The sequence below is a fragment of the Crocuta crocuta genome, unplaced genomic scaffold (assembly GCF_008692635.1).
Source record: "Crocuta crocuta isolate KB4526 unplaced genomic scaffold, BGI_CrCroc_1.0 scaffold273, whole genome shotgun sequence".
Taxonomy (NCBI): Eukaryota; Metazoa; Chordata; class Mammalia; order Carnivora; family Hyaenidae; genus Crocuta; species Crocuta crocuta.
Genome location: NW_027529425.1, coordinates 3,487,587 through 3,507,485, shown reverse-complemented (window position 1 = coordinate 3,507,485; position 19,899 = coordinate 3,487,587). Strand labels below are relative to the sequence as shown.

Genomic DNA, 19,899 nt, shown 5'->3' with positions numbered 1-19,899 from the left:
TTTTTTTTTTTTTATTTTTTTTTTTTTTTTTTTTTTTTTTTTTTTACTGTTTACTTAATTTTGAGACAGAGAGAGACAGAACACGAGCCAGGGAGGGTCAGATAGAGTGGGAGACACAGAATCTGAAACAGGCTCCAGGCTCTGAGCTGTCAGCACAGAGCCCAACATGGGGCTCGAACCCACAGACTGTGAGATCATGACCTGAGCTGAAGTCGGATGTTTAACCGACTGAGCCACCCAGGCAACCCTAATGTTTTATTTCTGAGAAAGATTAAGAGACAGTGTGAGCAGGGGAGGGTCAGAGAGAGAGGGAGGTACAGAATCTGAAACAGCCTCCAGGCTCTGAGCTGGCTGTCAGCACAGAGCCCAACGTGGGGCTTGAACCCATGGACCGTGAGTTCATGACCTGAGCCGAAGTCAGATGCTTAACTGACTGAACCACCTAGGCGCCCCAACCTCCTCTCAATAGATTTGCTTTTACATAAAATGAGGAAAGCCAGACTAAAAACTATTAACAATGGTTATGTACAGAGGGACTTAAGGGTCATGGGAGGAAGGGATAGGACAGAAAGTAGATCTATTTCCAGTTTTATAGTTTTGACTTCAGAACTAACAATATTTTATAACATCAGATAACAGCAAATAAAAAACCAACTCCTTGACACCTGCAAACTGGTTTCTCATTTATCATATCAAAACCCCACTGGTTATCAAGGTAACATAACCACACAGTCTCTAGTGACTTTATGATATTTTGATTTCATTTTCTTAATCTGACACAATTAAACAAAAAAAATCATAAATAAAGCTCAGGCTGTATCTGGTGGCCTTGTTGGTAATGATATTGGATTGTTATTTTGGAAATATTAAGTATATAGTATAGAATGAAGAAAACAAGACATTATGCTGCTATTAAAAATCATGAGCTCTGGGGCACAGAGCCTGCTTGGGATTCTCTCTCCCTCCCTCTCTCTGCTACTCCCTAACTCACACACTTGCACTCTCTCTCAAAATAAACAAACTTAAAAAAAAAAAAAAAAGAATCAAGATTTTTAGCAAAGAAGTACAAACAAAATGAAAGAAGTAAAAAAGAAAAAAAAAACCCAAAACCCCTATATACTATATTTGAAACCGAAATCTCAGTATGAATGCCCAGTAAAAGAAAATAAGGCATGGTAGAGACACTGGTGGTCCCAGGTCAAGGTCAAGCAAAGCAGGTTGGAGGAAGGAGGGATGCTGTAAAGAAGGACTGAGGCCAGGACAGAGGCAATGACCTGAAGGGGATGCCACTGGCCAGAGGTGGAACAATGTGGATGAGGAGAAAATGACTACAAGGAGCCATACTGCAAACCTCTTTTAACACCTCTTTTCCCCAAAAATTCTCTTAAAAAGTTTTTTTATAACTCTTTAAGTTTATTTGAGAGAGGCAAAAAGTGCATCGTGCAGGGGCAGGGAAGAGAGAGAGCGCAAGGTGGGGCGGGTAAGGATTTCAAGTAGGCTCCACGGTCAGCACAGAGCCTGACCTGGGGCTCAATCCCATGACTACGAGATTATGACCTAAACTGAAATCAAGTGTCAGATGCCCAACCGACTAAGCCACCCAGGTATCCCCTTTTAACACTGTTCTGATGAGAAATTAATGGCTGCGATGCTTTGATGCTATACCATGAAATGTGCCAGCATCTGCAGGACCCACATAATACACGAATTAGTCATTTACGTGACAAAACCACAAACATGTGGAAGATCCATTAAAGTGCAAGGGGCACTAACAGCTGTTAATGTGGCAGATGACAGGCTACTGTGACAGGTGGATCAAAAACTTTAATTTTTGCTCAAGAACTAGAATTTTATCACTGGCTACTATTACTTCATTTTTGAAATAATGTCTGCCCAGTGCCTATTCCTGAATAATAAGTTTTTCTGTCAGCACTTTTTCAAGTAAAAAAAAAAAAAGGGGTTTGTGGGGGGAAAGGGGCCTAATTTGGCAACTTGCAGCACGAAGGCACCAGCACTTCCTGAGACAGCAGAGGCACTGTGCCAACTTCCCGGGGTGTCACAGAGAGCATCGAAAGGTGACGTGTTCAGGGGTCAAAACTTGATCGAAGAAGTACATCTTACTCTTTCATGCAAGGCACTTTAATTAAAAAAAGTTGTTTTTTTAAATTATTTATTTAAAAGGCGGCTCCTAGCTCAGCGCTGAGCCCAACACGGAGCTTGAACTAATGACCCTAAGATCAAGTCAGATACTTAATTGAATGAGCCCCCGGGGCGCCCCTCAAAGGCGTTTTTAGAACACTGGCTTCTTTCTTAAAATATGACTGGCTGGTGGCGCAGAAAGTGATTACTAGCACAGTCTGGTGCCACCAATGTGATTTGTGCCGAGGCACCACCGCTGCTGCTATTCTGTCAGTACGAATTCAACAGAACGAGGAAGGCACATGAGGTCTCATGAGGGTGAAAGATGTGACCTCGCAGGTCTCCTAAAGAGTCTGGGGAGCCCAGGGGTTCATGCACCGAATCTGAGAGCCACTGGTGTAGAAAATACAAAGCAAAAAACCGACACATAAACATGCTGGTTGGTTTGCACACTTGACAGTTTACTCGGAAGAACTGAAATGCTAAATTCTCTCTCTCCGGTTGTTTTGCATCATTAGAGGCCGACAGAGGTGAAATAGGTATATTTACGAAGCTCCAATTAAAATTCTCTAATATAAATCTGACTTATGAAATGGTGAACTTTAGTCAGTATCATTAGAAAACTTAGTTTTCTTTTTTTAAAAGCTTTATAGTTTATGAAAATCTACTACCTGAAAGAAAATGTAAATCTCAAAAGACTTTTTTCTTTTTTTAAAGATTTTTAAGTAGGGGCACCTGGATGGCTCAGTCGGTTGAGCATCTGACTTTTGATTTTGACTCAGGTCATGGCCCCAAGGCTGTGGGATCAAGCCCTGTGTGAGGCTCTGTGCTGAGTATGGAGCCTGCTTGGCATTCTCTCTCCCTCTCTTTCCCGTTCAATAAAAATTTAAAAAAATGAAAAAAAAACCAACATTTTTAGTAATCTGCAACACCACAACGTGGGGCTTGAACTCATGACGAGATCGAGTCACATGCTTTTCCAACTGAGCCAGCCAGGCTCCCCTTAAAAGGCTGTTCTATAACTAAGCCCTAAGAGCAAACCAGAACCCCAGAAACACCCCCAAGTCCATCCTCCTACCTCTGCCATTTCCTTGATTTTCTGCTCATAGAACTCCTGCTCTTGCTGCACATCTGGGAGAAGGGCACGCCGGTCGTAGGACCTACAATGTCGCCGCTTATTTTCCAGAAAGAACATCCTCTTTTCTATTTTTATGTCGCCTAGAAGATATATGACAACACAAGATCATGCAGACTACGGTTGCTAGGAACTCAGGACGGCCATCCCAGTCTTCTGTGGCCTGGTCCCCCCACAACCTCTAGCAGGGCGTCTGTGACTCTCGAGAACACATTTTTTTTTTTTTTTTAAATGTTTATTTCTGAGAGAGAAAGAGAGAGAGAGAGAGAGAGAGAGAGAGACATGAGCAGGGGAGGGTCAGAGAGGGAGATACAGAATCCAAAACAGCCTCCAGGCTCTGAGCTGTCAGCACAGAGCCTGACACAGGGCTTGAACCCACGAACTGTGAGATCATGACCTGAGCCGAAGTCGGACGCTTAACTGACTGAACCCCCCAGGTGACCCATCTCGAGAACACATTCTACAGTCTGGGAAAACTCAGCTCCGTACCATTCCCTAACGTACCATGCACTTTCTGGCTTCCGTGTTTTCTTCTCTCGTTATGCTCCCACTGGAAGGTCCCTCCTGTCCTGACAGAACTGCACGGTGCGAACATACCCGTTTATTATCCATTCTACCAAGGGCAGTTGGGTTTATAGTTTTGGGTTACTAGGAACAGGGTCGCTGAACATGGCTGCACTTCAGCTGAGCACGTGTGAAGGAGCCGAAGTGCTGGATCACAGATATGTATAGAGCTGCATGTCTGCAGCTTCTGAAAGCAGTGCCAATTTTCCAAGGAGTTGTGCCGACGTACACTCTCCCTCCTCTGGCAGCGTGTGCGAGCTCCAGTCACACCACATCCTCACCACCTGTACTGTCAGCCTATAATTGTAGCCATTCTGGCAGGTGCACAGCCATCTGATGAATGTTTTTTAAACTTTTTACTGTGAACATCTTCCTACAGAAGAGCTGAAAGAGTAGTACCTCAATTCACGATAAGTAACATTTAGAATAAAACACAACCGAATGACAAATGTCAGACTGTGTAATTGCCCTGTTCAGGTTTTTTATTTTTGTGATTTCATAACTTACATTTCCTAGAAAACTGTCTATTCCACTCAGGCCTTCTAATCTTTCACTAAAGTCTCTTCTTCGGAATACCTTTTGCTTTATCAATATTTTCTACATAAGGTTCTTTGAGAGTTCTCCACTTTATTCTTTTTAACAATTAAATTAACTATTCCAGTACCTTGCCTTTCCCTGTAAGTTTTAGGATAAGTTTCCCTGTAGCTATCAAAAGTCTTGTTGGGATTTTGATAGGAATTACATTAAGCTTGTGTATCAATTTGGAGAGGAGTTCCGTCTTTCCTATGCTGAATCTTCCTGTCTATGAACACGAGACATGTCTCCACTGACTTCTATCTCTCATTTCTTTCTTTAGCGTTTTGTAGTTTTTGTAAACTTGTAGTTTTACAAGGTCTGTACATGTTTTGTTAGATTTACACCTAAATATTTAATTTGGCGGTATGGGGGAGTAATTATAAACAGTATTGCATTTTAAGCTTTGATTTCCACATACTCATTCTGGTATACAATTGGTTTTTGTAGGTTGACCTTGTACCCTGCAATGATACTGAACATATTCAATAATTCTAGAAGTACCCCTAGAGTTTCCTGAGTAGACAATCACATTATCTTCTTATAGAGGCAGTTTATCTCTTCCTTTCTGATGTGTGCCTTTACTCCACTGGCTAGAATTTCCAGTACATGTTGAATAGCAGTAAATAGACATCCTTCCCCGTTCCCAATTTTAGGGGGAAAGGATTCACCATTAAATAGGATACTAGCTTTAGGTTTTCTTGTAGATGTTACCAAGTTAAAGAAGCTCCTCTCAAATTCCTAACTTTCTGAGTTTTAATCATGCATAGGAGTTAAATACCGTTAAACGCCTTTTCTGAAATCAATTAATACGATCATGTAATTTTTCTTCTTTAGCTTGTTAATATGGTGGATTATACGGATGGTTTTTCAAAATATGAAATTAGCCTGGCACCCCTGGAATACGCCCAACTGGGTCATGGCACACAATTTTTTACATATGGTTATGTCCTATTTGCTAATATTCTGTTAGCAATTTCTGCATGTCTTTTATGAAGGATATTGATCTATTTTTTTGTACTGTCTTTGCCTGCTTTTGTTATTAGAAGACACCATGTAGAATTCGTGTGAATTCTTCTAAACAGTTTGGAAGACTTTTCCAGTGGAAAATCAACTGAGGCTGGAGATTTCTTTTTTGAAAGATTTGAAAAATTATGAATTCAATTTCCTTAATAGCTACAGGGCTTTCCAAATTATCTATTTTAACATGAGTAAGTCTTGGTAGTTTGTGTTTTTTGAGGAACTGGTCCATTTCATTTGTCGAATCTGTCTGTGTAAAGCTGTTCATGGCATTCCCTTTGGCTGTCTGTAGGGTCAACAGTGATATACCCTAAAAAGGGTGACAACTCTAGATACTGGTAATTTGCCTCTTTTTCTTGGTCAGCTTTGCAAGAGATGATAGGTTGTTATTTTCATTAACGTTCACTTTACATCTAAATGCTACCCAGACTCTTCATGAGAAGACTATGTAGTTATCAGCTCATAAAACCATAAAAAGGACAGTGGAGGGAGAATCCTGTCTCCCTCTTTGAGCAAAGCAAGGTATAACCCAATAGCACTGCTTGGCTGGAAAACAGCTAAAAAGGTGAAAAATTAGGTTCCTGGAACAGAGGACTCTCAGACTATCTATATTTACAAACTTCTGTCTAGAAAGGTTAAGTGTATCTGTAAGTGGTAAATATCAATGCTGTGTGCTGTCTCCATGCAGCAGATTCGTGTGGACTATGTTCACCCAGACTTTCAAGGAGATTCTGAGAAGCAGAGGAGGCACACAGAGAAGGGCAGTCAGAAAGATGAAGCAGCAACAGATTCCAAGTCTTTTCAGAGACAAGAAGTATACTCATGGCAGGAAATTTCGGGAACATTTTTACCTATTAGAAAAGAATTCTGTAAAAGATAGAGCTGACCAACAAGGAAGTGGACCATCTTGCAAAGTGGTACTTCCTTTTCTCTACCACTCAAAGTTAGAAACCAGTATGGAATGACTGTGTACTGGGATGCCTATAGTCCAAACTGGGGATAAACCTAGCTGAACGAAGAACCACCTACACACCATCCCTTCTTTCTCAGTCTTTGGCGAAACTGGTGGAATGTCATGGCAGAGAGCACTGCACCACAGACTAGCCTGGGGATCTCACAAGTCAAAGTCTACGGGTTTCCTTTTAGATCCTCAGGAGCTCAGGTGCGCCTGGGTGGGTCAGTCAGTTAAGTGTCCGACTTCGGCTCAGGTCATGATCTTGTGGTTTGTGGGTTCGAGCCCCGCATTGGGCTCTGTGCTGACAAGCTCAGAGCTTAGAGCCTGCTTAGGATTCTGTGTCTCCCTCTCTCTCTGCCCTTCCCCAACTCATGCTCTGTTTCTCCCTGTCTCAAAAATAAATAAACATAAAAAAATTTTTTTTTAGATCCTCAGGAGCTCAGAAACCCAAACCCTTTCCAACTCTATGGTTACCTCCCAGAGTTTCCGTTTAGTCACACCTGCAATCAAATTACATAACAGTACAGATTTGAGAGAAAGGCAAATAGAAAACAAAAGGGAAATAATCCTGTTTCTGACATAATTTACAGGAACACTTACACAGTACACTCTTTTATTGGTCACCAATGACTAGGCTCAGATCTGATGCAAAATCCAACCTGAAGTAACCCCTCTGGAAGAGCTTACAGCAGTTATTTCATCAACAATAGAATGTTCAACAAACAAGTGGCTGTTCAGGAGCTGTGTGCTTTTCCTGTGCAGAAGCCACCCTCTTGGGCACACAATCAGCCTCTGGTCTAGATAACTGCACCAGAGATAAAGCTAATTCTTGTCAAACCTGGAAGACCAGCTCCAACCCCCAAGTTTGAGAGTGTCTCTGAACATTTTCCCACACATAAGCTCTGATACTGTACAGAATGTTCTGGTCACGGTATTTGCTAGGCAGAAAGAAGGCAGGTGGCAACCACAGCCACTTTCTAAACATACAGATGTACCCTCAAAGCAGTCCATGTGGTCGATTCCTGGGCTGGCCTGGTAGAACGGCTCTGCCATGACTGGCCTTTATAGGCTGCAAGGGAAGGAGGTGGTCTGCACGGCCGCTACACACTATCAGCAAAACTCAAAGTTGGCCATTACCTTGTTCAAACTTGAAATCTATGTAAGAGTACTGATTCATTTCTTTTCTCTTTTTTCTTTTTCCACTGGTTTCTGGCGATAGCTCCTGCCATTTTTTAATGGCATCAGAAAAGGCCTAAAAATTGAGAAAGGGAGAGGTTACCGCCATAAACAGGACACAAGAATACATGAAAAGAAAGCCAGACAGTCCCCAAACCTCATTCTGACACACAGTTTCAGACGTACGGCTTACCAGAAATGGGCCATAGCAAAACAAACAGGGAGCATTTTATTATTTTCTGTTCTTTCATAAACTGCTACAAGGGCAGAGGCAAAGGCTAACTGACAAAGGGAGACATAAGGTAACAGCAACTATTCAAGCCGTCCTCGACCACGTCCAGGGATGGTCACCTAACAGATGGCTGGTGGGTTCCACTTGATAGGCATCCCCTAAATAGTCTACCTCTGGCCAGCACTCCCCGTCCACTTTCCATGAACACCCCGATGTTCCTTGCGGCTTCACCTGGGTCCTCTCTCTGCACAGCACACTGCAGGGCAAAAGTCTTATGCCAGCGATAATCCCTTTTCTTCCATACCCTAAGCTTCTTTCTGTTTTAGATCTTCCAAATGACACTTCAATGCACTCAAGTCTTTGCCATCTTAAAGGAAAAAAATCCTCCCTACCCTCTCCTCCTTCCCCTTTCAGGTAGCAGCCACCACACCCCAGCCCAAACCTGTCGAAGGGGTCATCTGTCCACTGTTTAACCAACTGAGCCACCCAGGCGCCCGGTCATCTGTCTACTGTATCCTCATCTAGACTCTTGGATGTCTCCCAACCCCTTCCCATCGGGCACCGAAACCCATCTTTCCACTAGCTAATCTCCTTGGTAACAGGAGGCAAACTCCAGCCCCCGAGTTTTAGTCCCCACGTTACCTGGCCTCTCGGCAGCATTGATGACGCGGACTGCCCTTCCCTCCTGGCATCCCGTGCCCTCTTTGCCCACTTCTCCTCACCACCCTCCTCCACTTGGCCTCTACATGCAGGGAAGCCTCTGGGCAGCCTTGGCTCTTTCCCTGTGCCTACCTCATCCAGGGTGGCGAGGTCACCCTGTGTGTGCTGATGAACCCGAGCCCACCTCTTTTGGCCATTCAAGCACCCAGATGGATTCTTTGTACCTGTAGGCCTCATGGACCTCACTCAACATGCTAGCAACTCAACGCTTTCCAGATGGATTTCATGATCCTTTCCCTTCCACTTAGCTCTTTTACAGTATTCCTCATCCCAGGGGAGACATCCCTCCAAACTCCCTCACCCAACTCCTACTTCCAGAACATTCAAGGTTTGTGCTTAAAGTCTCTTGCTCAGGGAGGTCCTTCCGGGGCCTCCTGGTCCACCTGTTACACTCTTCCTGAGCACCTTACATTTTTCTTTCAAAATGCTGATCATGGTAATCATATACTTATTTGTCTGATTCTACTTCATGTTATCCCCTCCATGGACTACGGGGTTCATGTTATATCCCCACCACGGACTATGAACTTCATGCTATCCCCTCCACAGACAAAGGCGGTATCCGCAGCGAGCTGCACAGTTTGCACTTTACACCCATTTGGTGAGCAACAAAAGATCCAGGGATGTGTATGTTACAGGAAAGTTGTTAAAAAGTCACATTCAGAATGTCTGAGGGGAGCAGCTCTGGTAAAGTGAAAGCAAGAGAGAGCAAGTGTTCCAGCTACAAAAGAGGGAGACTCACCCTTTCACCTTCACTGCCTTCCATCCCTTCCTTTTCAAAATCGGAGGTCTAGGAACCGGATGGAATGGCCGTGCACTTCCACACTGCTGTGAGCTAAGCCCTTTGTGTGGCATCGATAGTGCTCATGTCACAGAACCTCTGAAGGAGGTGCCCTTTCACAGCAGACGGAAGCAAGGCTTACAGAGGAGGGACCTGCTCCCAGGCAAGTTAACTGATGCTGGGATATAAGCTCAGGCCAGTTGCACGACTAAACCTCCTTCTTTCCTTTGACACCACCAGGTCCTCCCAGAGCGGTTCAGGGAAACCCACCAAGAGATGGCCACAGCGCAAGTCATCTTACTGCCTTTCCATCTCCCTGACCAACGTCCTCCCTTGCTTTGTTTCTTCTTTTTGGAGTTCTATCTGAAGTATTCCCCGCTAACGCTAAATGTCACGTTTGTACTCAGCAGCACGGCCACTAATTCATACCAAGTTTTACCCAGAGGTAAACATTCCATCCTTGAACCAGGGCTATTTGCAAAAATCCAGGAAAAAAAAACCAGGACAGGTACAATAATCTGAATTTTATAAATGAGGTGACTAAAAGGGTAGATGCCATTTATCAGGAACTGATGAAACTGGACTGTGAACTCAGAGCCTGTAACTGGCAGCCCACTGGGTTTGTAACCACAACACCCTCCTGTCTGGAGATGAAACACTACCTTTATCCCATTTAAATACTATTTCTACTTAGCAGGAAAAGAATCCATACTGGTCCTTGTCAGGAAACTGTATCTTAAAACAGATGTTGCCAACGAATTAAGGAGCCTTCACAATCTTACTTCAGTAGTTGTAATGATCAGCCCTTGTCTTAATATTAACTAAATGTCTAGCCAAACAGACCAAAAAATATATAAATCAGAGTTCTTTCCTTTCTTTTTAATTTTTTTTAATGTTTTGTTTTTTTCTGAGAGAGAGAGAGAGAGAGAGAGACAGCATGAGCAGGGGAGGGTCAAAGAGAGAGGGAGATACAGAATCTGAAACAGGCTCTAAGCTCTGAGCTGGCAGTCAGCACAGAGCCCAACGCGGGGCTCAAACCTACGAAACGTGAGATCATGACCTGAGCCAAAGTCGGATGCTTAACTGACTGAGCCACCCAGGCTCCCCAGAGTTCTTTCCTTTCAAGCACTGCTAGAGTTCACACCTACACACCCACAGGCACTGTGGTCTTTTTCTTACCTGTGCACTTAAGATTCCTCTAGTGAAAACCTCTTTCCCTAAAGAGCCTGTTCAAACAACACCCTCGTTTCTTTCCTAGTGCTCCCACGTGCCTTTATTCACTTTTGTAACACCACATTGTTTTCCCCTTTTTCCCCTTTAATCTTCTCAAATAGACTGAAAGCTCTCTGGAAGGAAGCCAATTTGTGTTCTACAAAAGCCACTGTCCTCAGGGTCTAGGTGATAACTATCACAAAGGAAGCATTCAAAAAAAAAATCTACCAAGAGGAACACAGAAATACAGGATAACAAAGATAATTTTTCCTCTTACACTTAGCTGGCATTTCTCAATCAAATCCCCACTCAAGGTATTGGTCCTGAGAATCAAGGATACAGGCTGTTTAAGATTCTTAGGATATCCTGACAACAGCCAAAATTCCCTCAAGGGAGGACCTAAACATACAATGGGCATTTGATGAAATAAAAGTTGAGAAGTGGCCAGAGACCCCTCAGTGGAGCCTGGTGGAGGTCAGGTCTAGAAATGGGGATGATTCGCCTGCATGGAGACAGAGGTGATCATTAAAGTACACAGGGGAGACATCTAGGAAGGGTGGGGAGTGGACACCCTCAGCATGAGCACATGGCGGAGAATAGAAGGGCTAGTTAAAAAAGACGACACCATCTGCTAGTATTTTAAGCTCCACAGGGGAAAGGACCTTGCGCTGTTCACTGGGACACTCGTAGTGCATGGCCTTCAGCAAGCCCTCAACACACTGTCTGAAGGAAAGAGACCGTTAGATCTGTGGCAGAATTACAGAGGAGAAACCCAGTGGTACTATCAGCCATGTGTGAGTGTGTAAACGAAGACAAGAGAAAGTTGTCAGGATCTAGAACTCAGAGGATCAATCTCCATCCAAAGGCAAAGGGAACTCCCAAGCTGACAGCTATGTAACAGGTGCAGAGGAGGAAAGGGAAAAAAATGAAGTGAGAACTGATGGGCAGGTGACAGCAGAACTGGGTTTTTGAGTTGTTGGCCATGAAAAGACTTAGCCAGAGAATCAAAAAACAAAGCAACAACAAAAAAAAGCAAATGAAAAAATGAAGGCAACCAATTTTAACTCCAAGAAAGATGGAAAATTCAAGAAAGAAAACATTATAGTATATTATCTTCCCTAGCAGTGAACATTTTCATAAATCATAGTAAAAACTTTAAAAGCAGATTTAACAAAGACCGTGTATCAAAAAGGTGCATGGGTATGGGTAACATGTATATCCCCATCTACTATAAAACTAAAATAATTTCTAAAACTGATGAACTGAGCATAAGCATGTGTTAGTAAGTATGAAGATAAGTACTAGAAGAAAGAGATTAAAGCGTTGAGTTGTCTCTGAAGAACAGAGGAAGGGGGTGAAAGAGGAAAGGGGTTTCACACTGTGGTTTAAAAAATTATCAAAAATAAATAAATAAGTAAATTAGAAATAAGAATTTTGGCACGAATTGATTTTTAAAGCTATGGCTAAAAATTACTTTGATAAAAATTAACATTCATTTTAACAAGTAGTTCCTGCCGTGAGTTTTAAGGATGACCTGTTCCCTCCAGTTTAGAAGTTACTTATTTTTTAGGGTACCTTTGTCTCTACAGACGGTAACAGCCAGAAGAAACATTACTGCAGCTGCACTGTGGTCTGCGAGAAACCTACCCACAGGATATGTCCGTAAAAAGAGTTGAGCTAAAATATCTCCAACCACACATGCACTGGGGCCGAGTCTTCCTGTGCCCTTGGCCTCCACAGCACAGGCTGGGAACAGAGCGGTGCAGGCCCTAGCGTCCTAGGCCCCTCCAGTGGGAACTCAGTGCTGCGAACCTAAGGAGGCCCAACCACCGAAGGCTCTTGTCCTCTTGTGATGTTACTCTAAGGACTGACTCTTAACATCACACAGTGAGGCGGTTACCAATTTCTAAACACAGAGACTTGATGAGCTTCCCACAGCACACAGAAGGAAGTATGGAGGGAAGGAATGTCTTCCTGAAACCTGAAACACGTGAACCGCTATGATGGGCTTGTTCTACACCGTATCCGATCTGATTCTCCCTCCCAATAGCCACGTAAGCATCGGCTGTTCATCGAGGAAACTGAAACTCCACACATTCAAGACATTTGCTCAAAATTAGAGAACTTCCTGGCAGAAGAGGGATTAAAATTCAAAGGGAAGGGGAATCAAACCTGAATCTGATCAAGATTCTAGATCTAACTATCAATTGATAGGAAATACAGGACACAGAAGAATCGGTTAATGATGCCACAGCATATAGTCAGCAAAATCTAGATGGTCAAAACTATAGGATAAATAACATAGTTTTTTCAACAAATGAGCAGCAAGAAAAAGTAAAGGACGAAGGAGAGAAAAGTTATAGATTAAAAGACATTTAAGTAACCTATCAACCAACTGCAATGAATAGAGTTTACTTGGAACTCGGTATGCCCAAAGGTTTCTGGCTCATCGAGAGAAATTTGAACAATGACTGGATATCTGATAATGTTAATTTTTAAGGTGTGATAAGGGTATTTCATGTTTTTCAAATAAGAGCCTTTATCTTTTAAAGGTAAACACTGAAATTGTTACGGATTTAAATAAAGTGAAACATTCCTTGGATATGCCTCCAAACAGTCTGGGAAGGAGGACGCCGGAGTGGGCAGGGCAGGATGAAACAGGAAGGGCAGGACTGACAGTGACTGGAGTGGAGTGATGGATAAGCATGGGCTCGTTACAATACAGTTGCTAATTCTGTGTGTTTGATGTTCATAATAAGAAGGGAAAAAATCCAGGGAACTGTGATGGGCTCCAGTGAACATGCATAAGTCAGTAAACTAAGCGACCACGTGTGTGCGGAGCGGCCTCCTCTGGGTGTGGTCCCCACCCCCCACCCACGTGGGAATCACCGTCCAGGGCAGAGCTCTGACGCACCATTTGCATACAGCAGGGAGGAGTTCTGAGCTCTAACAGTGTGCGTCAGGTTTTAGCTTCTGCCAAACAGAACTTCCCCTTAAACACCCCACTTTCATTCGAACAGTCCAACCCACCCCATTTCAAAACCCTGTAAATTTTCAAACTACCCACCCAAGCAAGCAGACACCATAAAAAAACATAAAGAGCCAGAAAGACCAGGAAAGGGATAAGGAAAGTGTAAATAAAAGGGGAACCACAAACCTTTACAACCTCCCATCCAAGTCATGAGCGGGCTGGGGGATGACCAGGGACATTACTACCAGGACCAACCCACCCCCAGGACACAGGAGCTGTTCTTTCACTTTCCATCTGGACACCACTGGAGCAGTAAAGATGCTGGGCAGGGCCTACAGATGGAAGAACCCTTTCTTTGTTGTGCTCGCTAGCTTTAGGGGGAGCTCACTCATTTTTCCCTGACAGTACGGCACCCCCTATTTAGCATGAGGAATGAGATTCAGAAATAGAAAGCACTAACTCTGCATTCCCCTTAGAGTAATTTTACCTAAGAGTAACCTACAATTAGAGGAGTTTGTGGACAGCTGCCTGGATCTTCTCGGCAATCTAAAGGGTGAAGGAGCTAGACTCAGGGTGAGGCCATATTTATCCTGTGACCTGTGCCCAGCTGGAGGATATCAGAGAGGAGCACTGGAACACACCCTTCACACCTACCCATCCTGCCCTGCACCTAACATCCATTACCCTCCATGTCCTCATGGGTAAACCAGAACTTCCCTGTTTCTTTTTTGAAACATTTTTAAAAAAGTAGTCTCCACACCTAACGTGGGGCTCAAACTCATGACCCCAAGATCAAGAGTCATGTTCCACCAAGTGAGCCGGCCACGATCCCCTACAACTCCCCTGCTGCTAATCTATTTCTTTCCATTCAGTTCCTCCTGATCAGCAAATACCTTTGTGTATTTATCTTCACCCTGACAAACTCCTCAGCTCTTTGCCATCACAAACCATCCCGCTTTCCGCAAGCTAAACTCTTCTTTCCGTTATCACAGAAAGAGGTGTGACCCCACCAAGACGACCAAGCAGAGCACCTTTCGGGTGATTGCATAGTGTCCTTTGAGCTCGTGCAGGGCCCACTTGATGTCCTGACTGCTGAGCATTTTGAAGTCGGCCATCAGGAGGTCAGCAGCTTGGATGAAGCAGCGCTGGTCAAGAGGAGCCAATTTAGAATAGTCAAAAAAGTCTATCTGAGGCAACTGGAATGAGAGAGGCACAACATGAGGAGAACAGAAATGCATTTCCCACGTGGCAGAGATCACTTCAGGGACTGCTTATTACAGGACAGAAAACTCTCACCTGTACTGATTATCACTCTATACAGGATACCAGGCCTGCACAGAGATGAAGAAATTAGTGGCTCAGAGATGTTAAATAAGCTCCCTAGAGTCTGGTGACTAGTTTTACCAGTCAGAACTAGTAAAAAAGTATAGCCATGGATTTGAAACCAATCTTTCAGCCATCTTCTTTCCACTAGTACTTCTCCTGCTAGAGAATACGTGAGAGTCAAAATAATGTGTGGAGAGCAGAAGGACTGAGCAGCCATGAAGCAATTCTCATCCAGACTTTCCTTTACCACTTAACATGCTAAATGCCAGTTAGGATTACAAATAAAAATGATGATTAAGATTTTAGAAAATCAAACTGTTTATACCTTGATACAGGATTTAGTTATATAAGTATATGCATTGTATATAAATCTTGTATCAAAAGAAAAACTATAAACAGATAATGAACTCTAGGCAATGAAATGCATGCTATGTATGTATGGAGCAGTGGGGCGCCTGGGTGGCTTAGTCAGTTAAGCATCTGACTTCGACTCAGGTCATGAACTCGTGGCTTATGAGTTCTAGTCCTGCGTCGGTCTCTGTGGTGACAGTTCAGAGCCTGGAGCCTGCTTCAGATTCTTTATCTCCTTCTTTCTCTGCCCCTCCCCGACTTGCACTATATCGCTCTCTCAAAAATAAACAAACATTAAAAAAAAAAGTGGTTGGATCATTTTAAGAAGTGTGTAGGGAGCAGGGTGTTCAGATATTTCTGTGATTTACTTTGAAATGCATCATAATGAAATGAAATATGCGAGAGACATACTGATAGAAAATTGGATATGTGACTAAGTGGAAATAATAAAATGTTAACTTTTAATAGTACTGCTGGTACTTGGGTATATGAGTGATCAATATAAAATTCTTTTGGCTTTACTTACTGTAGGTTTGAAAATTTTCATAATAAAATATTAGGGAAAAAAAAGAAATGAAAAATCCTGGCCAATACTTGCTTCATTTTAAAAACTTGCTTTGTAAGACTAAAGATATGGAGGGTTTGTTTAACTTTTTGTGGGAAAGAGAAGATGGAGTTACAACAAAAGATGTTAAACACAGAAGCCAAAATGGCTCAGGTGGAAATCCCACTGAAGGAGAAATATATTCTGAGATCCCGTTTTGCTAGCTAGTCTTTAAGGATGTGTTCTGACAAAGCACTTTCTTCCCACAGAAACAAGAACAGCAGAGTACTTCCAGGTAGAGAGAGGCTGCAGAACAAAGAGCACAACACTTGCCTTGGTCTCGTCTTGGCTTGCAAGCAGGCTGCTACTGGGGTTGATAATGACTCTGTCTTCTCTCTTTGGATAATCTGGATTTTCCAGAAGAAAATTACAAAGTCTGCAAAAATAAATGACATCATTTTCAAAGTGCTTCCAAATCCTACACCTGCCCATTGATTCAAATACGATGTCTGAAAAATAATGTGCCTTGTCATACACTATGATTGGCTTAAGAAATTAAAATGTTTGCAGATAGGAAAAATGAAATAGACAAAAAAACATACACTTTCTATCTTTTTGCTTCTAGTTTTAAAAAGCAATAACCATAATAAATGCACTTCTCTGAAGTTTTCTATTAGTCAATGTAATGAAGTCTCTGAAATTCTTACTGGTTGAACTGTATGGAACTGGAGAATTTAGAGGAAGGGGAAAACTCTAGGGGCGCCTGGGAGGCTCAGTCAGCTAAGCGTCCGACTTTGGCTCAGGTCATGATCTCACGGTTCATGGGTTCAAGCCCCGCATCGGGCTCTGTGCTGACAGCTAGCTCAGAGCCTGGAGCCTGTTTCAGATTCTGTGTCTCCATCTCTTTCTGACCCTCCCCTGCTCACGCTGTCTCTCTCTCGCGGTCTCTCTCTCTCTCAGAGATATATAAGACATTAAAAAAGAAAAGAAAACTAACAAATTAGGGCTGGGAAAATGCATTCACATTCACAATTAAAAATAGTTTGCTGGGGCACCTGGGTGGCTCAGTCGGTTGAGCGTCCGACTCTTGATTTTGGCTCAGGTTATGTTCCTAGGGTTGTGGGATCAAACCCTATGTTAGGCTCTGTACTAAGCACGCAGCCTGCTTGAGATTCACTCTCTCCCTATCTGCCCTTCACTGCTTATACTCCCTTCTCTCATTAAAATAAAACAAAGAACTAGAACCAGCTTGCTAAGTAAATAAATGGAAGATAAAAGACCTTCTGTGAACTAATATTTTTTGTAACCCTATGGCAATATAAGTCCCCATGAGCAACTTAGGTGGCATTCAGTTTACACAGCTAACTCCAAGAGTGAAGTTTCTTTAGTTTTAGTTCTTTGGTTTCTTTATACCAAACTCATAGCCTTGTCCTTTTATCACTCATGAAATACTCTGAAGGCAAGGATATAGAGTAAGATGATATACACTGATGGATCATCACTCAGATTTAACAAATGTTAATCAGCAAGGTTCTTCACCCTGAAACAACCAAATGTGGCACCAAACTGAGCTCCTGGGATGATTCTACAGCGACAGGAAAAGCCTGGGCGGCATGTGGCACAAGTCATTGCAGCAGCAGGGAGGCTTACGGACTCAAAGGGGCATGGAGCCCCCCCGCCCCCATCCTTTTCCCTTCCCTTGTTCCTGCCGGTTCCCAGGATGACTCCACCCCATGATTCTTTCCAGGTCTCTCCTGTCCGGCATTGGCTCCAACAGTGGAGCCTTTACTTGCAAGACAGGTGGTAAGCAGGTAAGAAAGACGGGAGGAGGAGAAAGAAAAAGCACTCCCCTCCAGCGTCTCTTCTCACTCACAGGCCAGTGTGGGGGAACTGAGCAATAGAGAGGCATGCTTCTTCTGCAACCCCCTGAGGACCCTCAGAACCAGCCTGACTGCAAAGCCCTCTCTCCTTAGCCTACTCGAGGACCTGGTCAGCATCCGCTGACATCTTCTTCACCATCACTTTAGGAACCCCATTTGCTTCTCACATGCAAGATCTCTTCCCGACTGCCATGCCTAGTCTACTGGAACATAGTACTATTGGAACATGTCAGAGGCCCAGAGACGGAAAATCCTCTTCCTGCATCACAGCTGTAACAAGGAGAGGCACCCCTGGTCCAAAACTCTGAGCGTAATTCCCTTTGAAACCAAGGGCACTAATGGAGATTTTCTGTTCTAGCACAAAGTGATGAGCGCTCTAGTTATACAGGTCTTTTGTAGGCTGACCTGAGGATTAGCCATCACAAGAATCGCTCTGTATCTTTGGAGAAAACCTCAAGGTCTAAACAACTCTTCGCATGCACATCTGGACATACTACAACCCAGATGTGGAGCAGCTCCTCCATTTCAAACGTGCGCCTTTGTAATGTTTTGGGAAGTGTGGCTACCACAATCCAACAAACTGCCAGGTATTAGGAATTTGGGGAAAGATAAAAAAAAGGTCACACAGTAAAGAAGCTTCTTTAATAGACTAGTCATTCATGAGTGAAGCCAACAGTCTCCAAGTGGGATGCATGAAAGATGATCTGCTAGGGTACTGGAATAAACTATAACTGCTATTTTTTAAAATTTCACCCTTTTAAGATTTTTCTGTTTGTACAGATTTTCTAAAGTGCACAACACAAAATTACAGTATATGACACAGAGGTAGAATGGGAAGTATAATTTCTGGAAAACAAAACAAAACAAACTCCCAACCATATTTTGGGGGTTCTTCTCTGACCCATTCATTTTGTATTTTATTTTTTGTTTGTTTATTTTTGAGAAAGACAAAGTGTGAGTGGGGGAGGAATAGAGAGAGAGAGAGACAGACTCTGAAGCAGGCTTCAGGCTCTGAGCTGTTAGCACAGAGCCCAAAGTGGGGCTCGAACTCACAAGCCATGAGATCTTGACCTGAGCCAAAGTCAGACACTTAACCAACTGCGCCCATCCAGGTGCCCCTCATTTTGTTTTTTGAATCTTAAAAAGATCACATACTGAAAAGCTCCAAGATATGGAATTCTACAAGGCAGAACTCAGAGGCTCTCACTCTGTTACATATTTTTCAATTTTTAAAATAATTTTTAAAAAATGTTTTATTTATTTTTAAGACAGAGAAAGGGCATGAGAGGGAGACAGAATCTGAAGCAGGCTCCAGGCTCTGAGCTGTCAGTACAGAGCCCGACATGGGGTTTGAACCCACGAACCGTGAGAACACGACCTGAGCTGAAGTCAGACACTTAACCAGCTCAGCCACCCAGATGCCCCCAAAAATTCAGAAATAAAAAATTCTTGCTTGAAAATATCAGTAGCCAACAGGATGGTGAAGACGGATGATGAGGACTAGAGCCATGGGAGGCATGCAGAAGTAGGTCCAAAGGTGCATTATTTGTCAAAGCCAAAAAGTAGAAACAACTCAACTGTCTATCAAAAGTAGAGGGAAGGGGTGCCTGGGGACTCAGTCAGCTGAATGTCCACTTCAGCTCAAATCATGATCTCATAGCTTGGGAGTTTGAGCCCCGTGTCAGCCCTGCTGACAGCTCAGAGCCTGGAGACTATTTCAGATTCTGATTGTCTCTCTCTGCCCCTCCCCTGCTCACATACTTTCTCTTTCTCAAATATAAACATTAAAAAAAAAAGTAGAGGGAAACATTAACAGTATTTTGATACAAACAGAATACCACATAGCAACGAAAATGAATGAACTATAGTTATACAGGGCACAGAGGAACCCCAGAAACAGAACGCTGAGTGAAAGAACCCAGTCACAAAAGAATAGAAAAATAGGAAATCTTCCCAAAATCTTCAGTGTTCACAGATGGTGGCAACATTCTAATTTTTGAGGATTTCTGGGTGGTAGTTACATGCACACTTGATTTGTGATAATTAACCTATCTTTACCTTGTCCATTTTTCCGTTTCTATATTCCAAGTCCATGATAAAAAAAGCTTGAAAAATGCTGAATGTTAAAAATGAACTTGCAAATGCGCATGGCACATTCCCCAAGATAGATCACATACTGGGACATAAAGCAGCCCTCAATAAATATAAAAGAATTGAGATCATACCATGCACACTGTCAGATCACAATGCTTTGAAACTTGAAATCAATTACAGGAAGAAGTCTGGAAAACCTCCAAAAACATGGAGGTTAAAGAACACC

The 19,899-nt window shown here is 43.0% G+C and overlaps 1 protein-coding gene across 7 annotated transcripts in view; it reads right to left on the bottom strand.

Annotated features, from left to right (window-relative positions):
* RNF216 (ring finger protein 216) overlaps positions 1-19,899 on the bottom strand; it is a 138,593-nt gene that overhangs the window by 91,207 nt on the left and 27,487 nt on the right. For all 7 annotated transcript variants that reach the window (XM_077758751.1, XM_077758752.1, XM_077758753.1 and 4 more), the window contains exons 5-8: positions 16,033-16,135; positions 14,510-14,674; positions 7,524-7,638; positions 3,218-3,357 (exon numbers count right to left, since the gene is read on the bottom strand). In XM_077758751.1, coding sequence (XP_077614877.1) covers positions 3,218-3,357; positions 7,524-7,638; positions 14,510-14,674; positions 16,033-16,135 — 523 coding nt within the window. The remainder of the gene's footprint in view (positions 1-3,217; positions 3,358-7,523; positions 7,639-14,509; positions 14,675-16,032; positions 16,136-19,899) is intronic.